Raw genomic sequence first — 18,188 nt, forward strand, 5'->3', positions numbered from 1 at the left:
GGCTCCTAACTGCTCACCTGCCTGCCTGCCAGATCACCCCTGACCGCCCCCACCCCCAGCCAGCCTGATCACTACTAACGGCCTCTGCCTGCCGGCCTGATCACCCCTAACTCCCCCCTTTGCTGGCCTGGTCATCCCCAAACCCCCCTCTCCCCCCCGCTGGCCTGGTTTCCCCAAGCAGCCTGCTGTTGAGTTGTCTGGTCGTCCCTCACTAACCCCTCTGCCGGCCTGGTCGCCCCAGTCAGCTTGCTGGTAGTTACTGTTGCTGTGATGGCGTCCCGGACAATTTGCCTATTTATTATTAGATAGATGGTATCTATATATATAAAACTCTAATATGCAAATAGACTGAATGGCAGAACAACTGAACAACTGGTCACCATGATGTGTGCTGACCATCCAGGGGCGCGCATGGAACATGGCGGGTGTTAGCAGCAGGCGGAAGAGCGCGGAACATGGCGGGAGTTGGCTGCAGTGGGATGGTGGCGCAGGTGAGTGGGGGTGCCAGACCAAGGTGGGGCACCAGTCACTGTCATCAGGGCGAGCCTCCAGTGGTTACTGAAAATTCTTTGCTCCCATGCCCTGTGGTCTTGCCCAGTGCTCACACCTGCTGCCGCTCGCACCCGCTGCCGGTGCCCAGCGCCAGTCCCAACTGCTCAGCACCATCAGTAGGTGTGGGCAGCGGCTGCTGGCCCCGATGGCCCCTGAGGGGTGACTGGGGCAGCAGCCACCCTCGCACCCACAAACAGCACTGGCCCCAATCAATCCACGCCATCAGCAGGTGTGAGCAGGGCCAGTGCCAGTGCCATGAGTGCGTGGGAGCTGTGGGGGCGGGAGCAGGGCTGTTGGCAGAGAGGGAACCAGGGGCTAGAGCGGGAGGGTGGGGGCACGGAGGATGTGCCGAGACCCGCCCCTGTGCCCACCGCAGCCTCGCAGCTCACAGTTCCTTTCAAGGTGCATGAATTTGTGCACTGGGCCCCTAGTCATACTGTATGTATCCTCTGGCAATTTTCTTTTTTCTCATAGAATTCCATTATATAAACACTACCTTGTTGATGGACATTTTGGTTGTTTCCAATTACAAATTTTACTTTGATGAAATTCTTATACATATCTCCTTGACAAGTGTGAGTTTAAGTACCTACAAGTATCTTCTTCATCAGCACTAAACTGCTCTCCATAGTGGTTTCAAAGCTTGCTAAGGAGTTTAAAAGGCCTGTCTTATTTCACCACAATGTGTGAAGTGTACCAGAACTGTAAAAATGTCTTCTCCTATCCACATGCTTCATCAATACTTGATATTGTCAAAGTTTCCAATACACTATATTCCACAATTACACTTTTTTATTGAGACAGAGCAGTGTTCTTTAGCTATTTTAGATTCCCCTTTTGTGAATTTCCAGTTACTAACTTTTGTCTAATTTCTGGATAACAAAACTTTGTTGACTGTGTGCACTGCAATATTTTCTCCAGTCTGTAGTGTATATTTTAATTTCACTTATGGTGTCCTTGGATGGTCAGAAAATTGTTTTCCTTTTTGCAAATTTAGCAATGTTTTTACATAGATGGTTTTTAAATCAGTCTTTTAAAAAATCCTTCCCTACTATCTATCAAGCTTTACTTGTAAAATGTGTCTATGGCTTAGCCAGCGTGGCTCAGTAGTTGAGCGTAGACCTATGAACCACATGGTTCGATTCCCAATCAGGGCACATGGCCAGGTTGCAGGCTCAATCCCTAGTGTGTGGAGGGCGGGAGGCAGCCAATTGATGATTCTCTCTCATCATGGATGTTTTTCTCTCTCTTTCCCTCTCCCTTCCTCTCTGAAATCAATAAAAACATATTTAAAAAAATAAAATGTGTCTGCATTAGTTTTTAATCAACCCCAAATTGCTTGTTACAGAATACTGAAGATTGTGGTACTTTTAAAAATAGAAATAACTGGTCGCCCCAAAGACTTCTGATGAAGTCAGTTTTCCTTCCACCTGAGTGGTTCTGCTCCCACACCCTTTTGCTCCACCCAATGCATTTGTCTACATCTGCACCATCAACAAATTCTAAATCTTCACAGCTGATAGGGCAAGACCTCTATTTGGTTTAACAAAATTCTCTTTAACAACATTTTACTCGAGAACCTATGTTCTTCAACATAAATTGGGATTTTGAGTAAAATTATACTGAATTTATAGATCCATTTGAGGAGAATTGATATTTAGTTCTTTCAATGTTTCTTTTGGTCTTTCAATATCATATACAATTTTCTCCATAAATTTTTTTGATTTCTAGGTATTACAAGTCATGCCTGCTATCATGTTAGGTTTCAGAGCTGCAGCAAAGCCAGCAAGTTGAGTACATACATGTAAGTATGTACAGAGATTCACTTCCCCAGACACTTCTGAATTTTAAAGGACATTAACAAACCTGTGAACTTATACAACTCTCAGCACATTTATTCAACAATTTTCCTACATTAATATAAACCGTTTAAAGATCTGACTTACTAGTTTGCGCAACAATATTGGTATGTTTTCTTAACATAGCAGCCGCAGTCTCAGAGAGGGTCACAATTACTTCAAGAGCAAGCTGGCGTTGCATATTATTGAGGCTAGTGTCTCCACACAACTACAAGGAAGACACATTTGCATATATTTAGTAGTTTATTCACTGAAAATAATAAACACAACATTTACTGAAGTATTTAATTTACCTTTAGACTTAGCTGTAAAGTAGCTTCCAAATGAGGACGCAAATACTTTGGAACAGTATCTGCAATCTCCACAAGGGATTTTAGGACCGAATCATCATTCTGGTAGCATGAATCATTTACAGCCTAGAAAAGATGAAACAGAATGTAAAGTTTGGTAATGAACTACTAAAATAGAATGGAAAAGTTAATGTTTTGTCAATGACCTAAACTCTTTTCAGTTTGATGACAACGAAAGAAAAATACCTACTAAATCCTCTGACACATGCAGAATATTTCAGTTTTACCTCCTCTAACTCCTGTCTAACCAGTTTGCAATAGGGTTGCTATTTCTCTTAGGAGGTGTTTTCTTGGTTGTCATGACTAAAGATGGGCAAAAACAAGGAGTAGTAGATATCCTCCATTTGTGACACAAATGTTTCCAAGGAATTAACAAGACCTTCTTATCATGCATCTCAAAAGATCATAAATATAAAACACTTACAAAATGAACTTACTTATAATAATCAGAACCTGGAACCCAACTCACAAAATATTTTGCATAGTTTTAAAAATGTACCGTGATTCCCTTAAAAAAAAAAAAATCACCTAATCTACTATGTCTTTTGTGGTAGTCATGCCTTAGCATTTATATGTAGAAAGCATGCCATTTTTATTATATGTTACTTTTTTTAAAAAATTCTTTTATTCACTTAGAACCATGTATTGATATTTTAAAAACTTGTGCATGTATGTGAGTTATGTTACCTATGCATTTCATTTTAGGACAGAATATGGGAAGTTACAAAATATGTTATAAAAAATGGGTTTAGGTTCTAACAAGATTAACTGCTCCAATTTACTCAATCTTACTTTACCTTCTCAATGAGGCAGGTGTCCTTAACATAATAACTATTCCTTGACATTCAATAATGGGAATTAACCATAAACTATAATACAAACTGCTATAAACCTTCTGGTTAAGGTTAAGAACTGCAGTCTTATTTGGGTTTGAATCATGCAGGATTCTACCACTTTCCAACACTGTGTTGGAAAGTACCCTCCTCCTTAATTTTCCCTTATGTAAAACGGGCATTTAATTTCATAGGTTATTTGGTTAATTCAATGGAAGTAACCCATTTGATTACATATTCAATAAGCATAAGTTGCTTATATCATCTGTATTATAGAAAAACTCTGAAACTCTAACCTAAGTATTTTAAAAGACTGAGAACCTATCAAAGCTGATAGATGTAAGTTCAAAGTGATCAATGATTTGCATGTTTTGTTCACTGCTGTATCCCCTGTACCTAGTACCAGCACATAGTAGACAATGTATATTTACTGAATAAATGAATGTAACTCTGATATGCATTTATAAAACTATAGAAACCAATGAAGATATAATTATCACCTATTTTAAATGGTTTTCTTACCTGTAAGAATCCGGGTAACAAGTCTGCAAAATGTTTGAACAAAGCAACATTATGCTCATTTGCAAGTATAAATGCAGCTGTAGCTCTAGCAGATAGTGTTCGGATCTAAAATGATGAGAGTGAAAAACATCATACATGAGACATTTTTAATGGATGCAAGTTCAGATTTGTTACTACGGATGAAATTTTCTCTTTATATCAATAAAACTATTTATATATAGACTAGTGGCCTGGTGCACAGATTCGTGCACATTGAAAGGAAATTAATTAGAAGAAATATTTTAATATTGCTATTTGCCCTCTCTCTATAATAGAAGTATCAACCAAATTCATGACCGACAATGACAGATCGAAACACACATGTGCGATTGGCACCAGCAAGAGCTTTATATATATCATATATCGTGCCTGTGCGAGTCAACATTTATTTTTAAATTGCCAGTGGGCGTCTTATGTACCAGTCGGCCGGTCGGTCAGACATAGATACATACAGTTTGTCACTTAGCCTTTTATATATATAGATTTGGGGGTCGGGGGTAAAGAATTATAAATTTATTAGGTCATCTGGAAAACCAGATGGGTTGAGCCCCCAAATGGCGCCAGCCTAGTATTTATATTTTAAAGTATTAAAGACAATCTCCAAATACATAAATTCTTTCACAAGTGAGATGTTATCTTAAATTAGGTGTTAATATTAAGGAAATTGAAATGATTTACCGCTGGATGTTCCTGATCTTGCATACACTGAACTAACATCCGTTTGATGACGTCTAAATAGTGCTGCTGTTGGTTCCCAAAAATTCCAGGAAAGTTCCTAAAAAATGATTCAAAGTGTTTTTTAAAAAAACTACATTACATCTGTCCCAGCCGGATAGCTTAGTTCAGTGGTTGGCAAACTGCGGCTCACAAGCCACATGCGACTCTTTGGCCCCTTGAGTGTGGTTCTTCCACAAAATACCACGTGCGGGCGCGCACGTACAGTGCGATTGAAACTTTGTGGCCCAGGCGCAGAAGTCGGTTTTCGGCTCTCAAAAGAAATTTCAATCGTACTGTTGATACTTGGCTCTGTTGACTAATGAGTTTGCCAACCACTGGCTTAGTTGCTTAGGCAGTGGTTCTCAACCTTTCTAATGCTGCGACCCTTTAATACAGTTCCTCATGTTGTGGTGACCCCCAACCATAAAATTATTTTCGTTGCTACTTCATAACTGTAATTTTGCTACTGTTATGAATTGTAATGTAAGTATGTGTTTTCCAATGGTCTTAGGAGAACCGCTCCTGTAGAGCCTAAGAATCGTAATGTAAATATCCGTGTTTTCCGATGGTCTTAGGCGACCCTGCTAGCGGTTCTCAAGTTGTGGGTTGCGACCCACAGGTTGAGAACCGCTGCTGTAGAGCCTAAGACCATTGGAAAACACAGATATTTACATTACGATTCCTTAACAGTAGCAAAATTAGTTTAGTTATGAAGTAGCAATGAAAATAATTTTATGGTTGGGGGTCACCACAACATGAGGAACTGTATTAAAAGGGCCGTGGCATTAGAAAGGTTGGGAACCACTGGCTTAGAGTATTGTCCTATTACACCAAGGTTGCGGGTTAGACCTGCGATCAGGGCACATACAAGCATCAACCAATGAATATATAAATAAGTGGAAAACCAAATAATGCTTCTCTCCCTTTTTTCTTCTCTTTCTAAAGTCAATAAAAAACAAAAACAAAAGAAACTACATTTCATCTTAGTAAAGTGATAACTAGAATATTTAATTAAATGTCTACCTGACACAAAAGTATGTATTAATCTTTAAGGTTGAAAAATATCTACCCCTCCAAGCAATCTTCTTTTGGGGTTAGGTGAATGGAAACAAATATAGTGGAGGTGATTAGTCTGGGAGTATGGGGAGACCCAGGTGTTCATGATTAAGCCACCCATCCCAGCCCAGTGCTTTCTTCTTATGCTCTGTCTCAGTGGGAAGCTAACCTAAAATGCAGGATGGGACAAGAGCAACCAGTTGCACATGGTAGCTGCCGTAACCATGCTTTCTCGCATAGTCTGCTCCTAGTCTTGGTGATCCAGGGTAGTTTAAGTTCTGTTGTACTTTAAACTAGGTAAACAAACTAAATACTTTTACTTAATTCTCTACTCTGGATTATTGATATAAATAAAATACATCTGACAAAGGAGAAAATGATGTTAATATCTACCCTTATCCTCTTCAGATGCTCAAGGTATACCTTTATTGAAAAAATGTATATAATCCTTAAAATTTATAAACCAAATTTTATTTTAAATGCAGTGAACTGTATAACATGGTAGGGCAAAATTTTTCTTAATGATGGTAGTTACTGCATTCTAAACTTCGATCATCTGCTTACAAATACACAGCAGTTTATTAAAATATTACATTTTTATAAAGCTTGACCACAGAAGACCCAGAAAACAAAGGGATGCACGAGCCTTTTCTTTCTCTTCTTCAAGATGCCATTACTAAAGCAGCTTTTTAAAAGCTACATTTAGTACTGTGTCCATTTCCAAATAAAGCTGAAGAAATTGTTCCCGAATGTTTTCAGAATAAGAAAATAAAGTAAAAAAATAAAGCTCCAGCCTGGCCGGGCATGGCTCAGTGGTTGAGCATTGATCTATGAACCAGGTTCGATTCCCACTAAGGGCACATGCCCCGGTTGTGGGCTGGATCCCCAATGTAGGGCGTGCAGGAGGCCACCGATCAGTGATTCTCTCTCATCACTGATGTTTCTATCTCTCCCTCTCCGTTCCTCTCTGAAATCAATAAAAAAAATATATTAAAAAAAATAAAGCTCCAGAGAGCCCTCACATACAAATGAGGTCATAATATGAAATAAAAAGCTTTGCGTTTTTTTTCCACCCCAATTTTACTTCCAACACAAATACAAAGCTTATTTGAAGGATTTTTAAGAAAAGTTGTTACACTAGAAAATAAAAATGTGCTTTGCGTACTCATGACATTAACATTTTCAAAAAATTAGATCTATGTATATACCAGAAAATGTGAAGGGCAGCTTCCCGCAGTCCCATATTTTGAGAGCTGACTGAGTCAAAAAGGAACTTCAAACCTTCAGGCCATTGGTTGTTACCATCCTCATCTAAAAGTAAAGAAATCCAGGCATAAAGTGTAAGTCAAAACTTCAAATCACTAAGGGTGAATCCTTTCATTATAAGCCTCATTCAAAATATAGTAGTAGAAAATGTCATTTGCTCTATACTAAAAAAAACTTCTAACACAATTAGGTTCTTTAAACTAAAAATGACATAATCTACACTAATAAAAGAGAAACATGCAAATTACCATCACTCCGCTACACCCAAAAGCCAATCAGAATGAGTATGCAAATTAACCTGAAAAGATGGTGGCAGCCCCGCCCCCCAGCTGCTCAGGGCCTGTGGGAGTCAGAGAAGTCCCGCACCAGCGCCTGAGGCTGGCTGCAGCTGGGGAGACAAAGAAGCCGCCTGCCCTGTAATCCCAGGCCGCAGCCAGCAGCAGAAGCCTCATGTCTGCCTACCCCACATCCTGGGGAAGATGGAGAACTGGGCCCCAGCGCCGCCTGAGGCTGAGTACGGCCCAGGAGATGAAGAAGCGCCTGCCCCATGATCCCAGGCCGCAGCCAGCTGGAGAAGTTGCCCACACTGCATCCCAGGGAAGACGGAGAAGCCACCCGCCTGTGGTCCAGGCGCCAGCACCTATGGCTGGCTACAGCCTGGTAGATGGAGAAGCTGCCCACCTCGCAGTCCCAGGCACCAGTACCTGTGGCTGGCTGTGGCCCGGGAGACAGAGAAGCCGCCCACCCCGCGGTCCTGGGCACCAGCACTAGTGGCTGCAGCCCAGGTGAAGCCACCTGCCCACCATCCTCTGTGGCTACAGCCGGCCTGGGCGCTTATGGCTGACCAGAGGGAGGGAAGCCCGGATCCCAGGTGCCTGTGGTCGGCTGGAGGAGGGAATCCTGGGTCCCGGATGCGGGCCGAGGCAGAGGTGGTTAGGGGCAATCAAGCCAGCAGGGGAGCAATTAGGGACAATCAGGCTGGCAGGCAAAAGCAGTTAGTGGCAATTAGGCAGGCAGGCGAGCGCTTAGGAGCCAGCAGTTCTTGATTGTGAGAGGGATGTTTGACTGCCGGTTATCCCGAGGGGTCCCAGATTGGAGAGGGTGCAGGCTGGGCTGAGTGACACCGCCCCCCCCAATGCGTGCACGAATTTTGTGCACCGGGCTACTAGTAATCTCATAAAAAGCAATTGTTTATATTTGGGTTCCACAGCACAAGTATTAAAAGGGGTCACTTCTAAGGAGTGGGATTTGGAGAAAAGGCATCACTGTGACTATTTGATTGGTTGAATCTTTGTATATATATACTATTGCTATTAAAGAGTTTAAAAAGTAGGCAAAGCTAACATATGGTAACCAAAATAATTGAAACCAAAATAATTACTACTTTCAAACTGTAGATGATATAGGAGTGGGAATCCCAGGACCCAGAGCAGGGTGCTCACGCTTTCCAGTTTTAAGTGATATCAGATTTTATCAATGTATTTACTTTTAAACAAGATTTTAAAATACAAAATTTTTGTGCTACTTTGTAATAAAAATGAGCAACCACAAAAATATACTGCATTAGTTAACTCACCATTTATATCCATACAAAAAATGTAAAGAGTTGTAGAAATTGCAATTGCACTTTTTCTTGTTAAAAATTTCCCTCCATTATTTGCTGATTTTCTGAAATGAGTGCTACTTAGTAAGATTAAGAAAAATACCCTTCACCTATCTCTTTAACATAAAAATGTTGCTTTGAGCGGTAATAAAATAGCTGCTTAAGAAAAAATATCTATGGCCCTGGCTATATAGCTCAGTTGGTTAGAGCGTCATCCTGATACACCAAGGTTGCAGGTTCAGTCACTGGTCAGGCACATACAAGAATCAACCAATGAATGCATAAATAAGTGGAGCAATGAACTTATTTCTTTCTCTCAAACTAATAAAGGAAAAACTTTTTAAATATATTTTTTTATTGATTTTTGAAAGGGAGAGGGAGAGAGAAATAGAAACATCAATAATGAGAATCATTGATCCGCTGTCTTCTACAACCCAGGCATGTGCCCTGACCTGGAATCGAATGGTAACTTCCTGGTCCATAGGTCAACGCTCAACCACTGAACCACACTGGCCTGGCAATAAATGAAAAAAATTTAAAATACTATGAAGAGAACACCTCGAAACATTTTGAAAATGTTTCTATTATCAAGTGATTAAATTAAAAAATAATGTCACCTATAAAAACTCTTATCTGTACAGTTAAAAAATTTAAAAATAAGCCCTAGCTCAGTGGTTAGAGTGTCCACCCTCAGACCGAAGGGTCTCAGGTTCGATTCTAGTCAAGGGCATGTACCCCAGATGCAGGCTCAATACCCGGCCCTGGTCACAGCATGCATGGGAGGCAACCTATTGATGCCCCTCCCCCCCAAGTCCCTTCCATCTCTCTAAATATTAATTGGAAAAAAATCTTTGGGTGAGGATTAATAAAAAATAATAAAAATAAGTAAAAATAATAATAATAAAATTTTAAAATAGGATTTCCTAAGCTTTTTTAAAAATTCAAAATTAACAGTTTCATCCTGATCAGTGTGGCTCAGTTGGTTGGAGAGTTGTCCCATGCACTGAAGGGTTTCGGGTTTGATTCCGGTTGGGCACATATGGGAGGCAACTGACTTGTATGTTCCTCTCTCTCTAAAATCAATAAAAATATATACTAAAAATATTGTTTTAGCCCTAGTCGGTTTGGCTCAGTGGCTAGAGCATCAGCCTGCAGACTGAAGGGTCCTGGGTTCAATTCCAGTCAAGGGCATGTACCTTGGGTGCAGGCTCCTCCCTGGCCCGGGCACATGTAGGAGGCAACCAATTAATGTGTTTTTCTCACATTGATAGTTCTCTCTGTCTTTCCCTCTCTCTAAAAATCAATGGAAAAATATCCTTGGGTGAGGATTAAAAAAAAATTGTTTCAGTGGGTTTTGAATGATTTTAGTGGTTGAGATTAAAGAATTGGTTATTTTTTTTTTTTTACTAGCACAACCAACAATGTTCTCCCACTTAGCCCTTATCATAGTGAGATATCCTTTCAACCTTTGAAAATGTCACTTCAATGAATTAAGTTTAAAATGACATTTATGAATCTGTCAAAAAAAATAACAAAGAATATTCAAGTACTTTATTAATATTTTTAGAGTGACCAAAAAGTCTTGACTGTTGAGAAAATGCAATTTTAGATGTTTTTCTTTTATCTCATCCTTTAAAAATATTTTTGGGTATTTTATCATGTAAATAGTATAATAGCACATAATTTAGAAATACACAAATATAATAGCAAAAGCACCTGGATTCCACTAATTTCTTGTTGTATTGGCAAGTCTATAAAGTAAGCTATAAGTCAGTCTATGCTTTCAAAACTGTACAGATTAAGCGGGAATAAAACCAACAATTTTCCCCTAACCGGTTTGGCTCAGTGGATAGAGCATTGGCCTGCGGACTGAAGGGTCCCAGGTTCGATTCCGGTCAAGGGCATGTACCTTGGTTGTAGGCATATCCCCAGTAGGGGGTGTGCAGGAGGCAGCTGATCAATGTTTCTCTCTCATCGATGTTTCTAACTCTCTATCCCTCTCCCTTCCTCGCTGTAAAAAAATCAATAAAATATATTAAAAAAAAACCCAACAAACAAAACCAACAATTTTCAAGCAAACTATAATACTAATTCTCCACATGATAAACTCCAGTGGTATGACTGCATTTCACAAACATCTATCATTTTGGCCCTAAATGCAGAATCCATAATCACTCTCATTTTTAACAGAATAAATGATACTTAGGTTCTTGTGAATTTTCCTCTAGATTCCACTTAAAAAAAAAAAAGAAGAAAAAAAGAATATACACTTGATCCTTGAACAATGTAGTGGTGGGGGCGGTTTAGGGGTACCGACCCCAAACACAATAGAAAATCACAATTAACTTTTGACTCCCCCAATTTGTCTCTCAGTATCCACTGGGGATTGATCCTAGGACCTGCGTCAGGTAACAAAATTCATGGATGCTCAAGTCTACTACATAAGATGGTGTAGAACAATGCATACAGTCAACCCACCGTATCCAGACTCCCAACAGCGAATTGCAAAAAAAAAAATCCCCATATAAGTGGACCCATGCAATTCAAACCCATATTATTCAATGCCAACTGTGTTTTTTCTTTTATAACGTAACTAGAGGACTGGTGCATGAATTCGTGCACGGGTGGGGTCCCTTGGCCTGGAAGGCAATTGGGGCTGATCAGAGCCGTCTCGCCCAGTCCTGATGGGGGCCAGCAGGAGGGACTGTGGGAGGTTGGCTGTGGGAGCGCATTGACCACCATGTGGCAGCTCCTGCGTTGAGCGTCTGTCCCCAGGTGGTCAGTGAGCCTTATAGCGACTGGTCATTCGGTTGTTCAGTCACTTAGGCTTTTATATATAGAGATAATAATAAATGCATTTGCATACAAACCTATTAAATTTCTGGCCAACTCTGCAGCAATATCACAAATTTTCTTCCTCATGCTAGACTGTGTTTCCATTTGAATAATCATTAGTAGTTCACTCTTGATGGCAGTCTGGACATCAGAAGGAAGAGTTGGGTAGACTTCATCAAATGCAGAGGACAAAAGACGTCTTAGGAGAACAGCAGCCATTTGTCTAGCCTATAAATATATAACATTGTTAATAACTTAGTGTCTTCCTAAAGCAAAAAATTTCCAACAAACTAGATTCCCTCTGCCATTTATGTATTTCACTACTCTATTTTAATCCTCACCCAAGGATATTTTTTCCATTGATTTTTAGAGAAGATAAGAGTGGAAGGGGGGAGGACTGGGAGAGAGAGATGGAAGGAAGGAGGGGAAGAGAGAAACATCCATATGAGAGAGACATATTGATTAGTTGCCTCCTTGACCAGGAATTGAACCCGTAAACCTTTGTTTCTGGGACTGATGCTCTAACCACCGAGCAAAACTGGCCAGGGCTCATGACTCTTTTCACAATTCATTCCAAAAGCATTTTATAAAAATGATTTTATAAAAAATACATGAAAGTATTTCTAATCACATTAGCCTACTATATAAGAAAATACCACCCAAAAGTATTTTTGTTTATAGCTGAGTAAAAGACCTGAACATAATACATCTCAAATAGGAACACATCACAGCAGTGATAAACCTGTTTAAAATTCCTATTTTTAATAATACACTCTTTGGGGAGAAAAACAGATCTTAATAAAAACTGTATTTCCTACTTCTCCATTTGGCACTCACTCTAGTATCCAAAGTGCATCTCCCACATAATCGCATACTCCCATCCTGGCCTATCTTGCTATATTACTGACTTTTCATTAACCTCTTTAGATAAAATGCTATCAAATCTATTTATGTTTACGCTTCATTCATGCAAACAAACATTTTAAGTTCCCAACACCAAAAAAATGATAATCAATCTCAATGTGCATATTCTTATCCCATTTTCAAACCTGAAGAATTTATTTAAGTTTGGTGTTTTCTGTATAATATTCCTTTAGATTATCAAAAGTTGACACAAACACCATTCTAAAATTTGCTATTAAACCCATAAACCAAATTATACATGTTCTTTTTCTTTTTGGGGCTACAGCTATTCTTTATCAAATTACTTTGGGACTATGATCAACAAAGAGTTAAGCTATACAAAAAAAATTTGCCAATTTTTTTCTCCATTTACTTTTTTAAAAATATATTTTATTGATTTTTTTACAGAGAGGAAGGGAGAGGAATAGACAGTCAGAAACATCGATCAGCTGCCTCCTGCACACCCCCCACTGGGGATGTACCCGCAACCAAGGCACATGCCCCTGACCGGAATCGAACCCGGGACCCTTTAGCCCGCAGTCCGATGCTCTATCCACTGAGCCAAACTGACCAGTGCTCCATTTACTTTTCACTGAGAAATCTTTTCATCTGAACTATTTATAACAGATAGCAAACTTATTAAAAAATTTGTACTGTAGCCCTAGGCTGGTTTGGCTCAGTTGAGTGTCGGCCTATGGACTGAAGGGTCCTGGGTTCGATTTCGGTCAAGGGCACATGCCCAGGTTGTAGGCTCGATCCCCAGTGGGGGGTGTGCAGGAGGCAGCCAATCGATGATTCTCTCTCATCATTGATATTTCTATTTCTTTGCCCCTCTCCCTTCTTCTCTGAAATCAATAAAAATATTTAAAAAGAAAAAAACTGTTACACTCTCCCATTAGACTATGATTAAAAAAACAAATACTTTATATGTTAGCCCTAGCCGGTTTGGCTCATTGGATAGAGTGTTAGCCCGCAGATTGAAGGGTCCTGGGTTTGATTTCTGTCAAGGGCACATACTTCAGTTGCAGGCTCAATCCCTGGCCCTGGTTGGGGCGCTGCAGGAGGCAACTATTCCATGTGTCTATCTCACATGGATGTTTCTCTCTCTCTCCCTCTTCCTTACACACTTTCTAAAAATCAATGGAAATATAGCCTTGGATAAGGATTAACAACAACAAAAATTCAAAGTGGTTAAAATTCCTATAAAAGTGGCTAAAATATTTCTATTCTCATACATATACTGAAAACAATGAAGCCACAATAAAAATGCTGAGGCCAGTTCACAATCATCTAATTCCTAAATCAAATCAAGATTTAAATGGGATTCAATATAGGTATTTTTAAAAATCTTTACCTGAGGATTGTTTCTATTGATTTTTAGAGAAAGAGGAAGGGAGAAACATGGATGTAAGAGAGAAACAGATCAGTTGTCTCCCACATATGCCCAGACTGGGGATCAAACCCACAACCTTTTGGTGTAGGGCAGCCGTGGGTAAACTACGGCCCGTGGGCTGGATCCGGCTGTTCTATCCAGTTCTCTTGCTCTCCCCTCCGCTCCTTTACTTTGAATTTATATTAGTTCACACAAACACTCCATCCATGCTTTTGTTCCGGCCCTCCGGTCCAGTTTAAGAACCCATTGTGGCCCTCGAGTCAAAAAGTTTGCCCACCCCTGGTAGGGGATGATGCTCCAATCAACTGAGCCACCTGCCCAGAGCTCAATATGGGTTTTTAAAAGTAAAATTCAACAATTTTTATTTTATTGTTTTAAAATTTGTTTTGTAGCTGTGCATCCTCCCTGTGGGAAGCATGCTCTGGCCTTTTCCCTCCCCTTCTTCTTCTTCTTCCTAGGTGTCCTAACCTTTGCCTTTCTTGCCCCTAAGCTCCAAGGGCCCTTCTTTTGTTTCTGTAATGTTTCCTGAGCCTACACAGCCCACATGGCTCACTTCTACTACCTCTGTAACTTTTCAAATAAATTTTCTCTCATAATTTGAAAAAATAATTATCTTGTAGCTAACTTGCATCTATCTTCAAGAATTAAAATAGCCAACTTTTTAGAGACTTAAGTTTATTGTTCATATTTGACATTCATTTTGAATTAAAGAATAGACATACGTTTTCTCGATTTGGGCATTTTAATGATTTTTCCAAAATAAACAGGATATTCAAGTCACATTCAATGTTATACACAGATATTACTTTTGGGAAGAAAGAAATTAGCTATAAATTCATAGAAAAGCAGGAAGAAACTACAAATTTGATTTGGTAACTAGTTAATTTGCTAAAAGCCATGATTTTAAAAGGACTCTACAAAATGTCCTTTATTCCCAAACATCTTTATAGTAGATATTTCTCTCCATTTAGAGATAGCTATAAGGATAACATTTTAAAAGAGATAAAAAGTATTTTTTCAGAATCATTTAGCAACACATTAAAATACTGAATTAAATTTCTTCCTTTAGAATGAACTGTCTTGAGCTAGAAAATTTTTTATAGCCACAGAAATCACTTGTATTTAATAATTTTAATGTAATTATTTTTAAAATATTAACTTAAATATCCTGGAACACATCATTTGACATGGGGGATACATCATCGTCATTTTTAATACGAGCACTTAAAAATGTTTTTAACTCCAAAATAGCTTCTAGCAAATAAGTTCAAAGTTCTGGTAATGTCTATACAGTAACAGTAGTCCTCACTATTCACTTTGACCACCATCTAACACCCAACTTAACTTATAAGAATATATTCTCGCCCTAGCTGGTTTTGCTCAGTGGTTAGAACATCGACCTGCGGACTGAAGGGTCCCAGGTTAGATTCTGGTCAAGGGCACATGCCTAGTTGGCAGGCTCAATCCCCAGTAGCGGGCGTGCAGGAGGCAGCCAATCAGTGATTTTCTCTCATTATTGATGTCTCCATCTCTCCCTCTCCCTTTTTCTCTGAAATAATAATAATAATAATAATAATAATAATAATAACAACAACAACAATAAAGATATATTCTCAAATATTATAGTACCTCCTCAACAACAACAACAACAATAAAGAATATATTCTCAAATATTATAGTACCTCCTCAGCAGCTGTAGTATTTCTGATGGCCTGTAAGAGGAATGTGATCTTTGACTGGCCTGGGATATTCTCATAGGTTTCCTACATGAAAAAGAAAAACATGAAAGGTTAGAATATAGTTAGAAAACATCATGAGTACACCAGTGAAAAGAAATGAAGGCTGGGAAAGATCCATGCATGCGAAGTCATATAATCTAGGCCTGGTGTTAAAATTTCCTCCTGTACCATAAAATATACTTCAGATAGGTTAGGGAAAAAAAGATGTTCAAGGAGTTACTTATTAAATTCCTTTCTACCATTATCTCTTAGATTTTTTTGACGTGTACACATTTCCCGAACTTTTGATCCCCTGATAAACAAAACTCAAGGCCTATGAAGGTATTAAGTGTGACTTGAGCTACCATGCTGCAAAATAAGTACTCACTATCTCCTTAGATCATGGAAAACTGCTTATCTTGTCAACATTTTTAGATCAGAAGATATGGAACTGGTTCAAATGAGCATTACTTACAACTATCAGATGAGGCAAGTCAGAGAAAGGGAAAGTGTTCAAATTTTTTATGCTACCTTTTTTTTTCAAGCAAGGATTATACTAAAACCATATTATACACAAAAATACATACAGTCAGAAGAAATTTGGCCAGAAGACTTTATTAGATTTTGAAATGTAGGTTTTGAGACTCAGGACACTTCTCTCCTTTTCTATTAATAATGTCAAATGAGAACAAACTGGTTAACAATAAAAACAAAGTTGACACCAAAAGACAGATGGTCAGAGTGGATCAAAACACAAGACCTAAGTATATAATGTCTACAAAATTAAGTGAAAGTATTATCCATGTGCACGTATAAAAATTCTAACAATAGTAGTCTTTTACTATGGAAAAGAAATCATTAATTTTCCCCAAGAAACCTCTTTAAACTGATCGACTAGAATTGGCAATAAGTATAGATAGTCCATTCTGATCTATCCACTTCAAGGGTATAATGTAGATAACATGTTAATTTTGTAGCAGTCTAAGTTCAAAGAGCTTGCCTGCTGTCTACTAGCTACCACCCCATAAAATTTACCTGATTTCTCTGGACAGAGTGATAAGGACAAAAAAGGGAAAACAGGGTGTCTCTGAATCCACATCTACGTTACACTTTTTATTAAGTGATTGCTCCATGGCATCCTGGAGATACTGACATATCCTAGCCTACATAATAAAGGCTAACATGCAAATTGACCAAACAGCTGAACGACCAGTTACTACGATGTGCACTGACCACCAGGGGGCAGACGCTCAATGCAGGAGCTGCCCCCTGATGGTCAGTGTGCTCCCACAGGGGGAGTGCTGCTCAGCCAGAAGCCGGGCTCACAGCTGGCGAGCACAGCAGTGGTGGGAGCCTCTCCTGCCTCTGCGGCAGCGCTAAGGATGTCCCCTGAGGGCTCCTGAAAGGCGAGAGGGCGCAGGCCAGGCTGAGGGACCCCCGAGTGCACGAATCTCGTGCACCAAGCCTCTAGTAAGGAAATAAGGCTAGAAATTAAATGACTCGCCCAAAGTAGACCTTGGTCTTCTGAGGCTAACTGCACTCAAAATCTCCTTGGCACTAAATGCTCTGCGGGTTTCACCCTTGGGGGATGACTCCACCAAACAACCAGTTCTATTTATACAGCACTACATAGTTTTCAAATTTCTCAAACATTATCTCAATCTACAGAAGAACAAATTTGGTAGAAAGGAGAATTCAAAATCTTCTGATAACCTCACGTTTCTCTCAAGTATACAAGCACATACAACATAACAATGCTGAAAACTGTAGCACAAAGTAGTCACAGCTGAGAGAAGATGGCTTGAATTTATTTACCCAGAAATGATGTAATTTATGTAAAAATATTCAAAAGATTGCAAAAATAGATATACTTTGAGATTTTTCACTTAATCTTTATCAAAGCAACTCAAAAACCAATATAGCCTTTTCATTTATACATAATCTCTCACAGTACACTAAAAATGTCTTTTTATTCCTTGTACCTTGGCTGAGCCCCTGGTGTACTGTAGATGCTATAAATGTTTAACCATTAAATCTCCAATGGCTAAATCAAGTCTTTATTAGTATATCACTCTCAGAAATCCTGTTATAAATTTTGATGATCTCTAACCTTGGCCACATTGAGACTATTAGTGTGAATTAGCCTATGCTAATTCTAACAGAGACTTATAAGGATTAAGTCAAATATTAAACTCTATCCTATCTAATAAAAGAGTAATATGCAAATTAACCGTCGCAAAGATGGCGGCACCCATAGCCACAAGATGGCAATGCCCAGTCCCCTCAGCCCTGCCGCTGGAGTGTCTGGGCCTGGCGGCCCGGCTGGGGGTTGCGGGGACCAAGCGGTGAGGCTGGATCTGCCGCCAGAGGGGGCAGATCCAGTCTTGCCACTCCGCCGCTGCTGGAGTGTCCAGGCCTGTCACTGACAGAGCCTGGATAGCAGGGCATGGGGGCTTCTTTTGCAGGGCAGAGGTGGGGAAGCCCCGAGGCCAGGCAGACAGCAGGGCATGGGGGCTTTCTTAGCGCGGCAGTGGCGGGGAAG

The 18,188-nt window shown here is 39.7% G+C and overlaps 1 protein-coding gene across 1 annotated transcript in view; it reads right to left on the minus strand.

The window, feature by feature from the left end:
• IPO5 (importin 5) overlaps positions 1-18,188 on the minus strand; it is a 57,263-nt gene that overhangs the window by 33,618 nt on the left and 5,457 nt on the right. Inside the window, exons 2-8 of the mRNA XM_080661280.1 lie at positions 15,611-15,691; positions 11,668-11,860; positions 7,137-7,239; positions 4,834-4,930; positions 4,117-4,221; positions 2,705-2,827; positions 2,499-2,619 (exon numbers count right to left, since the gene is read on the minus strand). Coding sequence (XP_080517406.1) covers positions 2,499-2,619; positions 2,705-2,827; positions 4,117-4,221; positions 4,834-4,930; positions 7,137-7,239; positions 11,668-11,860; positions 15,611-15,691 — 823 coding nt within the window. The remainder of the gene's footprint in view (positions 1-2,498; positions 2,620-2,704; positions 2,828-4,116; positions 4,222-4,833; positions 4,931-7,136; positions 7,240-11,667; positions 11,861-15,610; positions 15,692-18,188) is intronic.

This window comes from Plecotus auritus, assembly GCF_963455305.1.
Source record: "Plecotus auritus genome assembly, chromosome: 3".
Lineage (NCBI taxonomy): Eukaryota > Metazoa > Chordata > Mammalia > Chiroptera > Vespertilionidae > Plecotus > Plecotus auritus.